This window comes from Hemiscyllium ocellatum, chromosome 2 (genome assembly GCF_020745735.1).
Source record: "Hemiscyllium ocellatum isolate sHemOce1 chromosome 2, sHemOce1.pat.X.cur, whole genome shotgun sequence".
NCBI lineage: Eukaryota > Metazoa > Chordata > Chondrichthyes > Orectolobiformes > Hemiscylliidae > Hemiscyllium > Hemiscyllium ocellatum.
The window spans coordinates 10,241,476-10,256,604 of NC_083402.1; the positions used below are offsets into that span (position 1 = coordinate 10,241,476).

The 15,129-nt window shown below is 39.6% G+C and overlaps 1 protein-coding gene across 1 annotated transcript in view; it reads right to left on the minus strand.

Annotated features, from left to right (window-relative positions):
- Nucleotides 1–509: 509 nt before the first annotated feature.
- The window catches only part of haus3 (HAUS augmin-like complex, subunit 3), a 35,877-nt gene continuing 21,257 nt past the window's right edge, over nucleotides 510–15,129 (minus strand). Inside the window, exons 4-5 of the mRNA XM_060842721.1 lie at nucleotides 5,542–5,767; nucleotides 510–1,540 (exon numbers count right to left, since the gene is read on the minus strand). Coding sequence (XP_060698704.1) covers nucleotides 1,307–1,540; nucleotides 5,542–5,767 — 460 coding nt within the window. The 3' untranslated portion in view covers nucleotides 510–1,306. The remainder of the gene's footprint in view (nucleotides 1,541–5,541; nucleotides 5,768–15,129) is intronic.

Below are 15,129 nucleotides of genomic sequence, written 5' to 3' on the forward strand. Positions count from 1 at the left end.
TCAAGAGTCCAGTTAAAAATCAACCACATTGCTGTGTATCTGGAGCCGTATGTGGATTAGATCAGGCAATTTTCCTTCCCGAATGGTTCCCTTAAATTGATAAATTTATGATAAGTCCTCTGGATTACTAGTGCCAATGACATTACCACAACACTACCACCTCACAAAACTGTCAAACAAAAAAAAAACCCAAAAAGGAAACTGGAGATGCCAAGGCCTCATTGTTGTGGATCCTTACTGCTGACAAAGTCATAAAGCTGTCTCTTTCAGAAATCCCAGAAGCAATATAATCAGAGAGATAGTCACCTGAACAAGTTTCAGCTGCTTATTCCTCATCTTTGTGCTAGAAGGAATAAGGCAAGGTTCAAGAAAATAGTCCCCAATAAACCAAAATATTAAAGTTAAAACTGGCTCTGTAAAAATTAAGACTGGGCCTTAGATACATAATTAGGGTAATCAAAGCTTTAGGCTGAAAAATTAGTCAAAAATATTAAAACAAAATCAACTGATTACTATAATCTGCAAATTTATTGTCAAAGATGTTAATAAATCAAACAAACCAAAATGGTAGCTCAACTCCACCCACAGATTTGCAGTTAATGAGCTCCTCACACTTCAATGCAGCACTGAAGAAATTCTCCCTCAGTGGAGGTGCTTTTTCAAATAAACCATGGCTTCAATGGTTTACAATGCTAGAGTACTGTACATGAGATTTTCTACTGTACCCCAACATGGAGCGCCAAACATTATCAAAATGTAATTGCTGTGCACAAAATCATAATAGTTGCTTATATAACAGCTACACAAGATTAATTCATTACACATGAAATGTTTTCAGACAGCTTAGGATGCAAAATGTGCCACATACTGCTAATTTTGTTGTTCTATAATAAGAAAAATCATAAATATATATTTAAGAATACAGGAACTTCAGATACTTTGATCAGATATATTTACTTTTATGGTTAGGAGTGTAATGAGGATTGTTGAAACCTCCAAATCACCACAAGGAGAGTCTAGAGTTGCATTTTAATTGAAGTAAATTAAAAATAAAGCATAAATTCTGATTAAAAAGGCCTGCAATATCTTACACATGCATACAAAACAAATTTTAAAAAGTGCTAGAAGAATATTTTATTAAGAGCATTAAATGCTCAATCAGTATTCACATTTCCCTAGAAACTACGTCTTTCATGTTTTTGAAATGTTACTATACAACCATTTAGAGCTGTTCAGGTTCGAGGTAGGCTTTTTTCCAGAAGCGATTAACCACGTGTTAGAAACATTATCTGCTTGCTGGTACACATTAGCTCTCCGACCCAATATTCTGAGCTCTAATTTTCCTCTCCAAATTATCCACAATCGCTTTCAATTTATCAGGGTCTTGGAAGAAAAAAACATACAGAATTCTCTCGCCTCGAAGATTCAAGTTGCTTGCCAGAATTTGCCGTTTTGATTTAATGTTATCAGCTACATTCCCAATAATTTGTGGCAGCCTCTGCAGTTGACATTCCAATCTTTGAAGTGGTTCTGACAGTTCCTTCAAAATAAAAAGATAAAAGTTTAGATTGGTACCAGTGGAAACTAATTAAAACACTTAAAACGTGTAAATATTTATTTCAACAATGATGTGAATAATTAGTCCTGTCACATTTTGCTGCTCATTTATTTAAAATGCATTTAGAATTTTCTATGGATCAATTATCATAGTCAAGGAAAAGAAAAAAAAAAGTGTGCGCACACAGGTATCAATCACTTAGGTCAACATGTCTGAAATCTACCACAAAAATAGAAAAAAATACATCAGCCGTCTTCTTCTCTCTCCCCTATTTCAAATTTTCATACAAAATGTATTTCTGAGTACAAGTTCATTAAAGTCCACATAGAACCTAACCAACAGAAATCCACAGGATATTAATAGTCAAGTTAGTATATTAATGGCAACAGTACCTCCTTAAATACTGGATTTCTAGTTAAATTTTCATTAAAGTACTTGTTGCAAGTTTATACATCACTCTATGCAAAGAGTTAATAAAGTCACCGATGTATAAAAACAGGCCTATGACCACAAATGGAAATTTTGTCAACACTCTGGGACTTGGGACTTGCTAATAGCTACAAAATATGGAAGTCAAAATGGGAATGGATGGGCACATTAATATCCAAGCAATGAGCACTTTCTTTGAAATCTGTCTGCTCTACTTTCAGCATCATTAAAAAAAAACTATCATTCTTTATCCATGACAAAGTCATTGTTTAGAATTCAAGTTAAGTTACACTATAAGTGCTCCTTCCTACATTAGTTTGTTGGCATAACCATCGGAATTAAGACTTTGTAGAAGCTCTCTCGGGTATGTAGTGCTGGAAAAGAACAGGTCAGGCAGCATCTTGCTCCTCAGATGAACTTGCAGCGTGGGTTGGGTTGGTACCTGGGACTTCGATGTTGTGGCCATTACAGAGACGTGGGTAGAACAGGGACAAGAATGGTTGTTGCACATTCCAGGGTTCAAATGTTTTAGTAGGATCAGACATGGGGGTAAAAAAGGGGGAGGCGTGGCATTACTTGTCAAAGATAGTATCACAGCAGTGGAATGGACGATGGAAGAGGACTTGCCATCTGAGGTAGTTTGGGCTGAGGTTAGAAATAGGAAAGGTGAGGTCACCCTGTTAGGTGTTTTCTACGGGCCTCCTAATAGTCCTAGAGAAGTAGAGGATAATATTGCGAGGATGATTCAGGAAAAGAGTGAAGGTAGCAGGGTGGTTGTTATGGGGGACTTTAACTTCCCAGATATTGACTGGGAGAGCTATAGCTCGAGTTCATTAGATGGGTCGGTGTTTGTACAATGTGTGCAGGAGGGTTTCCTGACACAATATGTCGACAGGCCAACAAGAGGGGAGGCTATATTGGATTTGGTTCTAGGTAATGAACCAGGCCAGGTGTTAGACTTGGAGGTAGGTGAGCACTTCGGGGACAGTGACCACAACTCGGTGACTTTTACTTTAGTGATGGAGAGGGATAATCGTGCGCCGCAGGGCAAGAGTTATAGCTGGGGGCAGGGAAATTATGATGCAGTGAGGCATGACTTAGGATGTGTGGATTGGAAAAACAGGCTTCAAGAGAAGAACACTAATGAGATGTGGGGATTGTTCAAGGAGCAGCTACTGCGTGTCCTCGATAGGTATGTACCAGTCAGGCATAGTGTAAAGGGCCTTGTGAGGCAGCCGTGGTTTAGTAAGGAATTGGAGTCCCTTGTGAAAGGGAAGAAGGCGGCATATGTAAAGATGAGGCGTGAAGGTTCAGTAGGGGCGATTGAGAGTTATAAGGTAGCCAGGAAGGAGCTAAAGAGGGAGCTAAGAGAAGCGAGAAGGGGACATGAAAAGTCTTTAGCTGGTAGGATTAGGGAAAACCCAAAGGCTTTCTATAGGTATGTCAAGAATAAAAGGATGACTAGGGTAGGTATCGGTCCAGTCAAGGATAGTAGTGGGAAGTTGTGTGTGGAGGCGGAGGAGATTGGAGAGACATTAAATCAGTACTTTTCATCAGTATTCACTCAGGAACAGGACACTGTTGCTGATGTGAATATGGAATCACAAATAATTAGAATGGATGCCCTGGAAATATGCAGGGAAGAGGTTTTGGGAATATTGGAAAGGATGAATATAGATAAGTCTCCTGGGCCTGATGGCATTTACCCCAGGATCCTATGGGAAGCTAGGGAGGAGATAGCAGAGCCATTGGCCTGGATTTTTATGTCGTCATTGTCAACGGGAATAGTACCAGAGGACTGGAGGATAGCGAATCTGGTCCCATTGTTCAAGAAAGGGAGTAGGGATAGCCCTAGTAACTATAGGCCAGTGAGTCTGACTTCAGTGGTGGGCAAAGTCTTAGAGAGAATGGTAAGGGATAAGATTTATGAACATCTGGGTAGGAATAACGTGATCAGGGATAGCCAGCATGGTTTTGTGAAGGGCAGGTCGTGCCTCACAAACTTTATTGAGTTCTTTGAGAAGGTGACTAAGGAAGTGGACGAGGGTAAAGCAGTAGATGTTGTTGTGTATATGGATTTTAGTAAGGCGTTCGATAAGGTTCCCCATGGTAGGCTAATGCTAAAACTACGGAGGTATGGCATTGAGGATACATTAGAGGTTTGGATTAGGAATTGGCTGGCTGGAAGGAGACAGAGGGTAGTAGTTGATGGATTATGTTCATCTTGGAGCGCAGTTACTAGCGGTGTACCACAAGGATCTGTTTTGGGACCATTGCTTTTTGTTATCTTTATAAATGATCTAGAGGAAGGACTTGAAAGCTGGGTAAGCAAGTTTGCAGATGACACAAAAGTCGGTGGAGTTGTGGATAGTGGGGAAGGAAGTGGTAGGTTACAGCGGGATATAGATAAGTTGCAGAGCTGGGCGGAAATGTGGCAAATGGAATTCAATGTAGCTAAGTGCGAAGTCGTTCACTTTGGTAGGAATAACAAGATGATGGATTACTGGGCTAATGGTAGGCTACTTGGTAGTGTGGATGAGCAGAGGGATCTTGGTGTCCATGTACACAGATCTCTGAAAGTTGCCACCCAGGTAAATAGTGCTGTGAGGAAGGCATATGGTGTACTGGGCTTTATTGGCAGAGGAATTGAGTTCCGGAGTCCTGAGGTCATGTTGCAGTTGTATAAGACTCTGGTGAGGCCTCATCTGGAGTATTGTGTGCAGTTTTGGTCGCCATACTATAGGAAGGATGTGGAAGCTTTAGAACGAGTGCAGAGGAGGTTTACCAGGATGTTGCCTGGAATGGTAGGAAAATCTTATGAGGAAAGGCTGAGGCACTTGGGGCTGTTCTCATTGGAGAAGAGAAGGTTTAGGGGAGATCTGATAGAAGTGTATAAGATGATTAGGGGTTTAGATAGGGTAGATACTAAGAACCTTTTACCGCTAATGGAGTCAGGTGTTACTAGGGGACATAGCTTTAAATTAAGGGGTGGTAGGTATAGGACAGATGTTAGGGGTAGATTCTTCACACAGCGGGTTGTGAGTTCATGGAATGCCCTGCCCGTATCAGTGGTGAACTCTCCTTCTTTATGGTCATTTAAGCGGGCATTGGATAGGCATTTGGAAGTTATTGGGCTAGTATAGGTTAGGTAGGATTCAGTCGGCGCAACATCGAGGGCCGAAGGGCCTGTACTGCGCTGTATCCTTCTATGTTCTATGTTCTGACCTGCTATGCTTTTCTAGCACCACACACTCTACTCTGATCTCCAGCATCTGCAATCCTCACTTTCTCCCTCTGTAGAAACTCTACAGGGTACAGACTATTGTGATCTGTCTGTAGAATAATTTATGTATTCCCGTAATTCATCCAAATTTTCTGAAGCACTTTCACTCAAATCTAGAGAATTCTTCACAATCGCTTTTGATTGGAAGTATCAAATAACTGTCCCCACCATTTTTCAACACTTGACCAATTCACCCACTTGTCCTATACTGATCAAAACGGTACACAGACAAGCAGGTATTTATAATCAAATAGATTACATGGAAAATTACCTCACAATGAAGCAGAAGTTGCATGGAACCAGAATACATAACACTCCGGAGTCTCTCAATATCAGACTCCAATGCAGACCAAAGGTAAGAGTGCTCACGCTGTGTTGTTCCCAATTGGTCCTTTAATGAAATAACTTCTTGCTGTAGATTTTTGGCTTCCTGTTCTAGACCACTGTAAGTTCTGAATAGTTGCTGTTTGTTGTTTACATCAAACATCTGACAGAGTCTGAAAAGGTTAAAAGTTTGAGGTAATATGTAGATCAGAGCAAGAAAATAAACCCACAGATTATTTCTGCAGCAAGCAGATTTTTCGTATTATCTGAATTCTTAAAGTTAAATGTTGACATTCCTCCTCCAACGTCAAATCCACACCTGCTGCCACCAACCAGAATAAATGAAAATTTGTAAATAATTTTGCCTTTTTGATTGTGGACTGAAATGGATTAGGACTGCTTAAAAACCAAGGGATTACTGCATTTTTAAAAGCAAGCGATCAGCACATTTTGTTACTTGTTAGTTACATTGTCATTTGTTCAACCAGTGGGAGTGGCAAAGATGGTGGGGATGTTTAGTTGCAAAAAAATGGAATCAAGGAGTGTGAATAAAATGAGATTTGGTTAACAGTAAGTAGTTGACAACCGCCTTCAGCCTGCCAACAACTGCACAATTGGTTCTCGGGTAGCCAAACAGCTTGTTGTTAATATAAGCAAAATATCAAGAAGCCCAAAAGACATCTAGCACACAACCACCTGATGGAGCGGCGCTCCAAAAGCTAGTGTACTTCCTATTAAACCCTGTTGAACTATAACCTGGCGTTGAGAGATTTTTAAATCTAGATATAAAGGTTGGTGTCCTTATTCTGCAATTTAAATTTTAAGAAACTAATTCCTGAAGAACACCTATTTATCTTTCCTCACCATTTTCTACAACTTGTAACTTTTAACATTAATTAGAGTCTTTAAGAACTGTGAAGCTACTGTTGTGTCTCCTATAAACTAGTACTTGGAGGAGAGATTGACAAGGAGCAAGAGCCAGAAAGGCAAAGGATTTTCTCAGCAAACCCCTTGGACAGAGACCATTGAACTGTCTTCAGAGATTTGACTCAACCAATAACAACGTTTCTTTGCAGGTCTGCTCCTGGGTCCACGTATATGCAAGGGGCTTTTTTTAAAAAAAACAAGGGTGACATTTGGGTTTTAGTGAGTAGGATTTATGTCAATTGTTCACAACCTTTTACCGGTAGAGTCATTAGAGATGTACAGCACAGAAACAGACCCTTTGATCCAACTCATCCATGACGACCAGATATTCTAAACTAAATTAATCTGGTCCTGTTTGCCAGTATTTAGCCCATATCCCTCTAAACCCTTCCTATTCATATATCTATCCAGATGCCTTTTAAATTTGTACTTGTAACAGCTTTCGCCACTTCCTCTGGCAGTTCATTCCATACACACACCATCCTCTGCATGAAAAGTTTCCCTTGAAGTCCCTTTTAAACTATTCCCCTCTCACCTTAAACCTATGTCCTGTAATTTTGGACTCCACTATCCTGGGGAAAGAACCTCAACTATTCAAGCTATCCATGCCCCTCATGATTTTAATAAACCTCTATAAAAAGGGTCAACTTCTGACTCTCCAGGGAAAACAGGCCTATTCAGCCTCTGAATAGCTCCAACCCTCCAATCCTGGAAAATCCTTGGTAATCTTTTCTGAACCCTTTCAAGTTTCACAACATCCTTTCTACAGCAGTGAAGACCAGACCTAAATACAGTTCTAAAAGTGGCCTAACCAACGTCCTCTACAGCCATAACATGACCTCCTATTTGTATACACAATCACTGAACAATAAGGTAAGTGTACTAAACACCTTCACTACTGTCTTCAAGCTACAAATCTATTTATTTGTAATCATTAGCAATTAAGTACAGAAACTGGTCTGAGAGAGAAAATAATACATCAACACATGGCACTTCAGTACAGTTCTGAGAGGTAACTACTCTACTGAAGATGTTGCCTAACAAAGGAAGTGTTAAAACCTAGTCCACCTTACAATCCATGGAAAAACAGATTTATCCTGGTGTAAACATCATTCCTCCCTAAACACATTCTACAAAAACAGATTCCACCTGCCATTTATTCTTTTGTTACTTATTAGACATTACCCAATATATGTAAGTAAACGGGCAAGCTATTTTGTAACAGCTAATCCAACTTTTGAAGGTACGAGGTTCCAAAGGCGGTCTCTGCACATTAATTTCAGCAACTAAAATGGAAAAGTTTATGCTAACCCACTAATTAAGTTTTGGTTTAAAAATAAAAGTTTATAGAAAACCAGATGAGCTATGTTGTCAAGTTGTTTTCCAGTATTTCCATGGATTTGCTCACAGTAAACAATGTGGTTGAATCCTGATTGCATTAGGAAACAGTCAAACAAGTCAGTTTGTGGACAAATACGGATGGGCAACAAATGCTCGTGAGGCCCACATCTCTAGAATAAAAAGGAAGACAGTGTTTTCTACCATGTAATATAATCTCTGTAATATAACTGTCATGAATGACACTTGAAATGAGTTTAACTGAAGTTTCAAATTAGTGCCAAGAACATCAGAAGTATTTTAATGCCCTTATTTCAATGAAAATTAAGTTTTGCATTCTAAATGTCACAGGTATTCGATGTTATCTTTTATATCTAAAAGCACTGCATAGAACATGCAGAGCCTTATAGATATTAATGGTAGGTGGGCATTTTGTTAGCATAGTTGAAAAAAAGTCTTGGTCCCCAGAAGTAATGTTAGCTCAAAACTTCAGCAGGTCTGGCAGTCCGCAATCTTTTGACACTGGTTTGTAGTGGTCAGTTAACAGATTACAAACTGTTCTGAAGGCAACCCATTGGGCTCAAAATATTAACTGCTTTCTCTCCATAGGATCTGCTGAGATTGTCCAGCAACTTGATTTTGTTTCAGATTTCCAATTCTTTTAGTTCAGCACAAAAAAAATGTTCAAACAAGAAAATGTTTTCATTGCTTGTCAACCTAGACAAGAGAAATGGGAGGTGTCAGAAGACTGACTGCTTGATCTGGAAACACACTCGATGCTAGGAACGTGGCAGTGGAATGGAGCCCTGAGGTCTGGGAAGACTGTTCCTGAAGTATACAGAATAGCAAGGCACAAGGGTTTGCCAATGTTTGCAGAAAGGGACTGCAGATTGTGGAAATGGTCAGCTTCCAAGAATGTTCCCTACCTAAGGTTTTTGAAAACATTGAAATAATCAGATCACAAACACCTTTCACACTTAGCAATATCCGTTTCCTAATTTGGTATGGCATAGTATGGTCTGAAGCAGCTTGAATGATTGCATGTACAATGAAGAATGCTTATACCCATAGGAAACTGTCAATATGAAATTTTAAAGCAGTTTCCCAATAGCAGAAATATCACCAGCCCTTACCAGATTTAAAAGTGTATTTTACGGTCTTTGGAAACCACGTGCTCCCAGAAAGACATGCTACACAGGAACTAACTTGACAGTTTGGGGACTTCGCTGAAAATGCACCAGCAGCATGTAATACCTCAGAACAGATATTTTACTAACCAGTAGGTCTATAGTGTTAAAAAGCAATTATACAGGGCTAAAAAGACTTGAAAAGCCAGGCAATGTCTGATATTTTGTTGGCAGGTGATTAATATGAAGTGTTACATAACATTTTACTCTCTCCATGAACATTAGAGATGTGGGGACTGTTTTCCAAGTATTTCCTAGTTGGATTTGTTGTGAACAGAGGAGTTAAGAGTCGGACATTTGGATCCTCCCGTCTTTGTGACATGATTTATTTATTTAATATTATATCAGCATCAAATTCATGTAGTCCATTATTAATTTGAGAGATAGGCAGAATAGCTTTCTAGCTTGATAACAGGTTCCTGTTAGAGGCAAACACCATTCATGCTGTTCCTGCATAGTAATGATGCCAGGTATATAGACCATATGTCCCATACAAATCAAACCACAATCTGTTCCAAACAAGGTCGGTCCTGATGGTTCCCAAGCAGCCTGCACTTGCAAAATCCACAACAATATTCAATGTTAGAAGTCATTCTGCAATTGGACAACATTTGCTGAACAATATTCAGTGTGTAAAGAATAACACTGACAAACAAGGTAGGATTGCCAGGCTCTCAGTGTGGCACACTTGCAATTACAGAAAGGTACAAATACTAATATGGACAGAAAATACTAATACTTTGCGGACAGAAAGAGCACACACACTATACCGGTTTCAACTCAACAAAACTGATGGTGGCCATTTACTGATTCATTTCTCAGAACCATTTCTGATTAAGGGTAACTATATGCAAAACATTAACACTGCTTCCTCCCCAGAGATGCTGCCAGACTTGAATTTTTCCAGCAATTTCTGATTTTGTTTGATTTTCAACATCCGCAGTTTATTGGATTTTTGTACAGCATTGTTTTCCCCTCAAATTGGTATTTTTACAAAACGTTGTCGACCAGAAGACAAAAACTTTTAACAAAATACATTTTTTCTCAGCAATACTCAAGATCTCAAATATTGTGGAAGTCAACTTAAGAAATTACCGATAGTTGAGAACAGGCTGCTCAAACAAGCGAGGTTGCATTGGATCAAGCTAGACAAATGGCAGTTGATTTTGCTCATGTTAAATGGGCAAAAGTGGGATTGATTAGAAACTCAACTGGACTAACCACGTAAACACAGTGGCTACAAAAGCAGGTCGAGACTAGGGATACTACCGCAGGTTACTCACCCCAAAAGTCTACCCACCACTTACATGGCACAAGTCAGGCATGTGATGGAATACTCCCCACCTACTTGATGAGTGCAGCTCCAACACCATAAGCAGCTTGACACCACCCAGGACAAAGCATCCCACTTGATTATTTGGAGATGTGGTGCCATTCAATCCCTCTACCAATCAGCACTCAGTAGCAGCAGTGTATTATCTAAAAGATGCACTGCAGAAATTCTAAGATCCTTCGACAGCCCCTTCGAAACCCACGACCACTTCCATCCGGAAGGACAAGGGCAGCAAATATATGGGAAATGTCACCACTGCAAGTTCCTCTCCGAGCCACTCATCATCCTCACTTGGAAATATATCATCTCTCCTTCAGTCGTTGGGTCAAAACCCTGGAATTCCCTCCCTACCAGCATTCTGGGTCAACTCACAGCAAGTGGACAACAGTGATTCAAGGAGGCAGCTCACCACCACCTTCAAAAGGGCAGAGAGAGAGATGGGGCTATCAATGCTGGTCAGCCAGCAACGCCCATGTCCCACAAATGAATTTTAAAAAGCCTAATGTGGTATATGCATCATTCTGATGATTCTATTAAAGAGACATTAAGCACTGGACTGGAAAGCTGGAAAGGACAGATAACAGATCTGAGCACACAACTAAGTTAAAGAGATTTAATGCTCAAGATATCCTGAGGTTATCAGATGAAAACCTCAAATACAGAGCTTGGAACTAGGATATAAAGTCAGGCTGCCTGAAAGGAGACATGGCACAGTTAGCCATGACTTAAATAAATAATGGAACAAGTAAATAGCTTACCCATGATTATTTTTTTTTAAAAAAAGAAAATAATATTGCCCACAGATTCCAAGTGAGCTTAAGAATGTTTTGTTAGAATCAAAGACTTACTGCAGATATTCAATTCAGCCAATCAGTTGTTCAGACTTTTTGAAAGAGTAGCCCTGCTTCGTCCCATACAAACTTAGATACACCAGATTTTTGTAAGTTCCAAAGCTGCAAGTACCTGCCAAAGTGCTTTTGAAGTTCAGGAATCAACTTTACCACTTTAACTAAGGAGGCCCAGACCCTGAAAAGCAGTAAGACGACTTCTCAACCCCCTCACTCCACTCTTTTACAATGACTTGAATCTAGGACTTCATCTCTATCAAGACTTCAGCATTTTGACAATTTCTTGGCAACAGTTAACATTCCTTGTTTATAGAACAGGCCTCATTTTGCAACCCCATGTGGAAGCATCCAGGCAAATCTCATCTATACCCTTTCAAAGATTAGCACCTCTTTCCTGAAAGACGATACGCAGAAACAGCCACAACACATTAGCTATCATTTTTGTCTCTGCTCATGTGATTTTTGTCTTTATATTCTTTGCTTCCATTTACAAACGCAGGTAGTCCATATACTCTTTTGAAACCACCTTACCAAGTTGCCCTGCTACTTTTAAAAAGGATATCCATGTACCAAGTTTAACTGCTCATTAGTGTTTTTCAGAGTTGTACAATTTAAAAGATCCTGCCTTTTCACAGTGCTAAAATGCATGATTTTGCACTTCTTCACAATGACCTCCATCTGCCATGCTTTTGACCATTTCCCCACCTGAAGCCTATTAGCTATCTTCATAATCTACTGCCATGGCAAGTTCTGTGCCATATGAAAAATATTTTTGTGTAGGAAGCAGGAAAGTTAAGAGCAATGGAACCAAAATTAGTACCTAGGGAAAAAATTGACTATAAAATAGCTAGTCTGAAAAACATTCATCTTCCACCCTTTTTCTTCCTGTAACTGAGCCAATTCCTTTTGCCCATCAGTTGTGCCTAAATTCAATACATTTCAATGTTAGTATGCCTCCTGCATGGCAATTTATTAAATTCCTTCCTAATGTTCACACATCCCCTAAGAATTCGATCAAGTTGGTTTAACAATTTACCTTTAACAAGGTTCAGTATGGTAGACAATAGTAAAGTTAAATCACATGGGATTCAGGGTGAACTTGCCAATTCGATACACAAAAAAAAGGCTTAACAGTGGGAGACAGTGGTGGTGGAGGGCTGTTTTTCAGACCGGAGGCATGTTATCAGCAATGTTCCACACTGTCAGTGCTGGGTTCACTTTTGTCCATCACTTATATAAATGACTTGGATGAGAAGTTAGGAGACATGGTTATTAACTTTACAGATGGCACCAAAATTCATATTATATAGTCGACTACCTCAAACCAGATTATAAAGAAGGATCAGCAGAAGAAAGACTGGAGAGTCAGGAGAAGGCAAAGCATCCCAAAGGCACATTCTCTGTGAACTTTAAGACACTACAGTTTCATTTGTTGTTTTCTTATAATTTGGATTTATATAAGCAGAATTTGTTTATTGAAACAAGAGACCAGTAGAATTTAGTTCAGCCGGCTTGGCGGTGGAAATGTTCGGGTTGTTAGTAATTCTCTTAATTTGTTCACTGTTAGGGCTTAAATAATTGCTTTACTTTTAAAAAAAAGTAACAAGTTAAGTATCAGGGATTCCTTTCATTTAACCATTAACAGATTTCAGATTTAATTATTTGAAGTTACCATAGAATAGTCTAATTGGTTAGGACTTGTGTTTCAGTTTAATTGTCAGAGGCAGACCTTTTCCCCTTCATCACATGCTATATAATTCTTTGACGTTTGCGTCACATTAGACAGGATAGTGAAGGCACACTTGCCTTCATTGCTACAACCTGGAGTATAGGAGTTGGGATATCATGTTGAGATTGTACAGCACATTGAGGCCTCTTCTGGGAGTACGGCGTTCAAATCTGGTCACCTTGTTATACAGGAGGATATTATTCAGCTGGAGAATGTTCAGAAAAAGATTTACCAGAATGTTGCCAGGAATGGAGTGTTTGAATTTGAGGGGGTCTGGGATATTTTTTCCACTGAAGTATACAAGATTGAGGGTGACCTTCGAGGTTTACACAGTCATGAGGGTCTTGATAAGTGAACTGCAGACATATCTGCTCTAGGATAAAGGGATTGCAAGACTAGATGGCATTTTTTTTTAAAAAGGCAAGAGGAGAAAAATTTAAAAAGGACAAAGAGGCAATTTTTCCTTTTTCCAAAAAAAAACAGATGTGCGTATCCAGAGGAAATTGGTACAGTTATCCAAATGTCTTTTAAACATTGTTAAGTACATGAATAAGAAATGCGAGGGATAAGGGCCAATGTCAAGAGTGTGGGATGGAGAAGCACAGCTGGTCAGACAGCATCCGAGAAGCAGGAAAATTGACGTTTTGAGCAAAAGCCCTTCACCAGGAAGGAGGCTTGTGGATCCGCGTGGGGTGGGGGGGCAGAGAGAAATACAATAGGTACATGAAGGTGGGGGAGAAGGTGATAGGTCGGATAGGGTGGAGCAGATAGATGGGAAAGGTGATGGACAGGTCAAGAGGGCAGTGCTAAACTGGAGGCTGGGACTGGGATAATGTTGGGGAGGGGATATGGGCCAAGTATAGGCAGGTGAGACTATTTAGTTTGGAATTATGGTTGGCATGGACAGAAGGGTCTGTTTTCTTGCTGTACAACTTGAGCAGACCCTTGCTGCCTCTCCTCAATTCAAATCTATTTGTCCAAATTAAAGTTTATTTTGTCCTTGATAACTGTTTCCAACAACTAACAGAGAATAGGAAGGCTGGTGCCTTGTTCATCCTGCTGTCAGAATGGTATAACAGATTGCTAGTACAGGGCTGATCGGGGAGGACCCACGGTTAAATGCAAGTCAAAATTGGGTAGAGGAGGAAAGTCACTCTGAAAAAGGGAATGATGACTCAGATTGTACAGCAATTTTCATCATTTTACTAGTGTTTAAACAAACGAGAACCTTTGAAAAATCTACTTTGCAAATTGCTACAAGATTCGTTCTGTATTAAAAAGTGAGGTCTGCAGATGCTGGAGATCAGAGCTGAAAATGTTGCTGGTTAAAGCACAGCAGGTTAAGCAGCATCCAAGAAATAGGAAATTCGACGTTTCGGGCCCTTCATGAGGATTCATTCTCCCATGTTTGTCAAGATTCTTCCAGACAGTTGACACACAGAACATAGGACCTCCCACTTCCAAACCTTCCTAACAGACTCGATCTTCAGTTTGTTTTTTAAGAATTGGTTAGCTAACAGAAAGCACATTATATAGAGTATTTTTCAGCTGGCAACTATAACTAGTGGAATACCACAACCATTCATAATCTTGGTGATTTGGATGGAGGGACAGAATGAACAATAGCAAGATAGGTAGAAAATTAAGCAAGGTAAAGAATCTGCAAAATGATATGGATAGATTAAAGGTATAGACAAAATTTGGCAGATGGCGTGTAGTATGGGAGAATATAAACTTGACCACTTTGGCATGAGGACAAAAGTAGTAAACTGCATGAATGAGAGATATTGCAGAGCTGTGCAGCAGCGAGATTGCAGCATCCTGGTAGATGAATCACAACATGTTGGCATGCAGGTTCAACAAGTGATTAGGAAGACAAATGGAACATTGGTATCTTGGGAGAGGAAAGGAACAAATGAGTACCTAATATTAAGTATTACATTTGGCTGAAGCTTAGAATATGTGAGAGAATCAAATCAGGAAGATTGTATTCAGATTTTGTCTGGTTTGAAAAACTGATCTAATTCAATTAGCAGCAGCTCACAGAAGGTTCACTTGACTTATTCCTGAGACAAAAGGCTTATAATATACAGAAAGGTTGAACAGGTTGACCCTATATCCACTAGAGTTAAGAATGAAAGGAGATTTAATTGAAATGCACAAGATTCTGTAT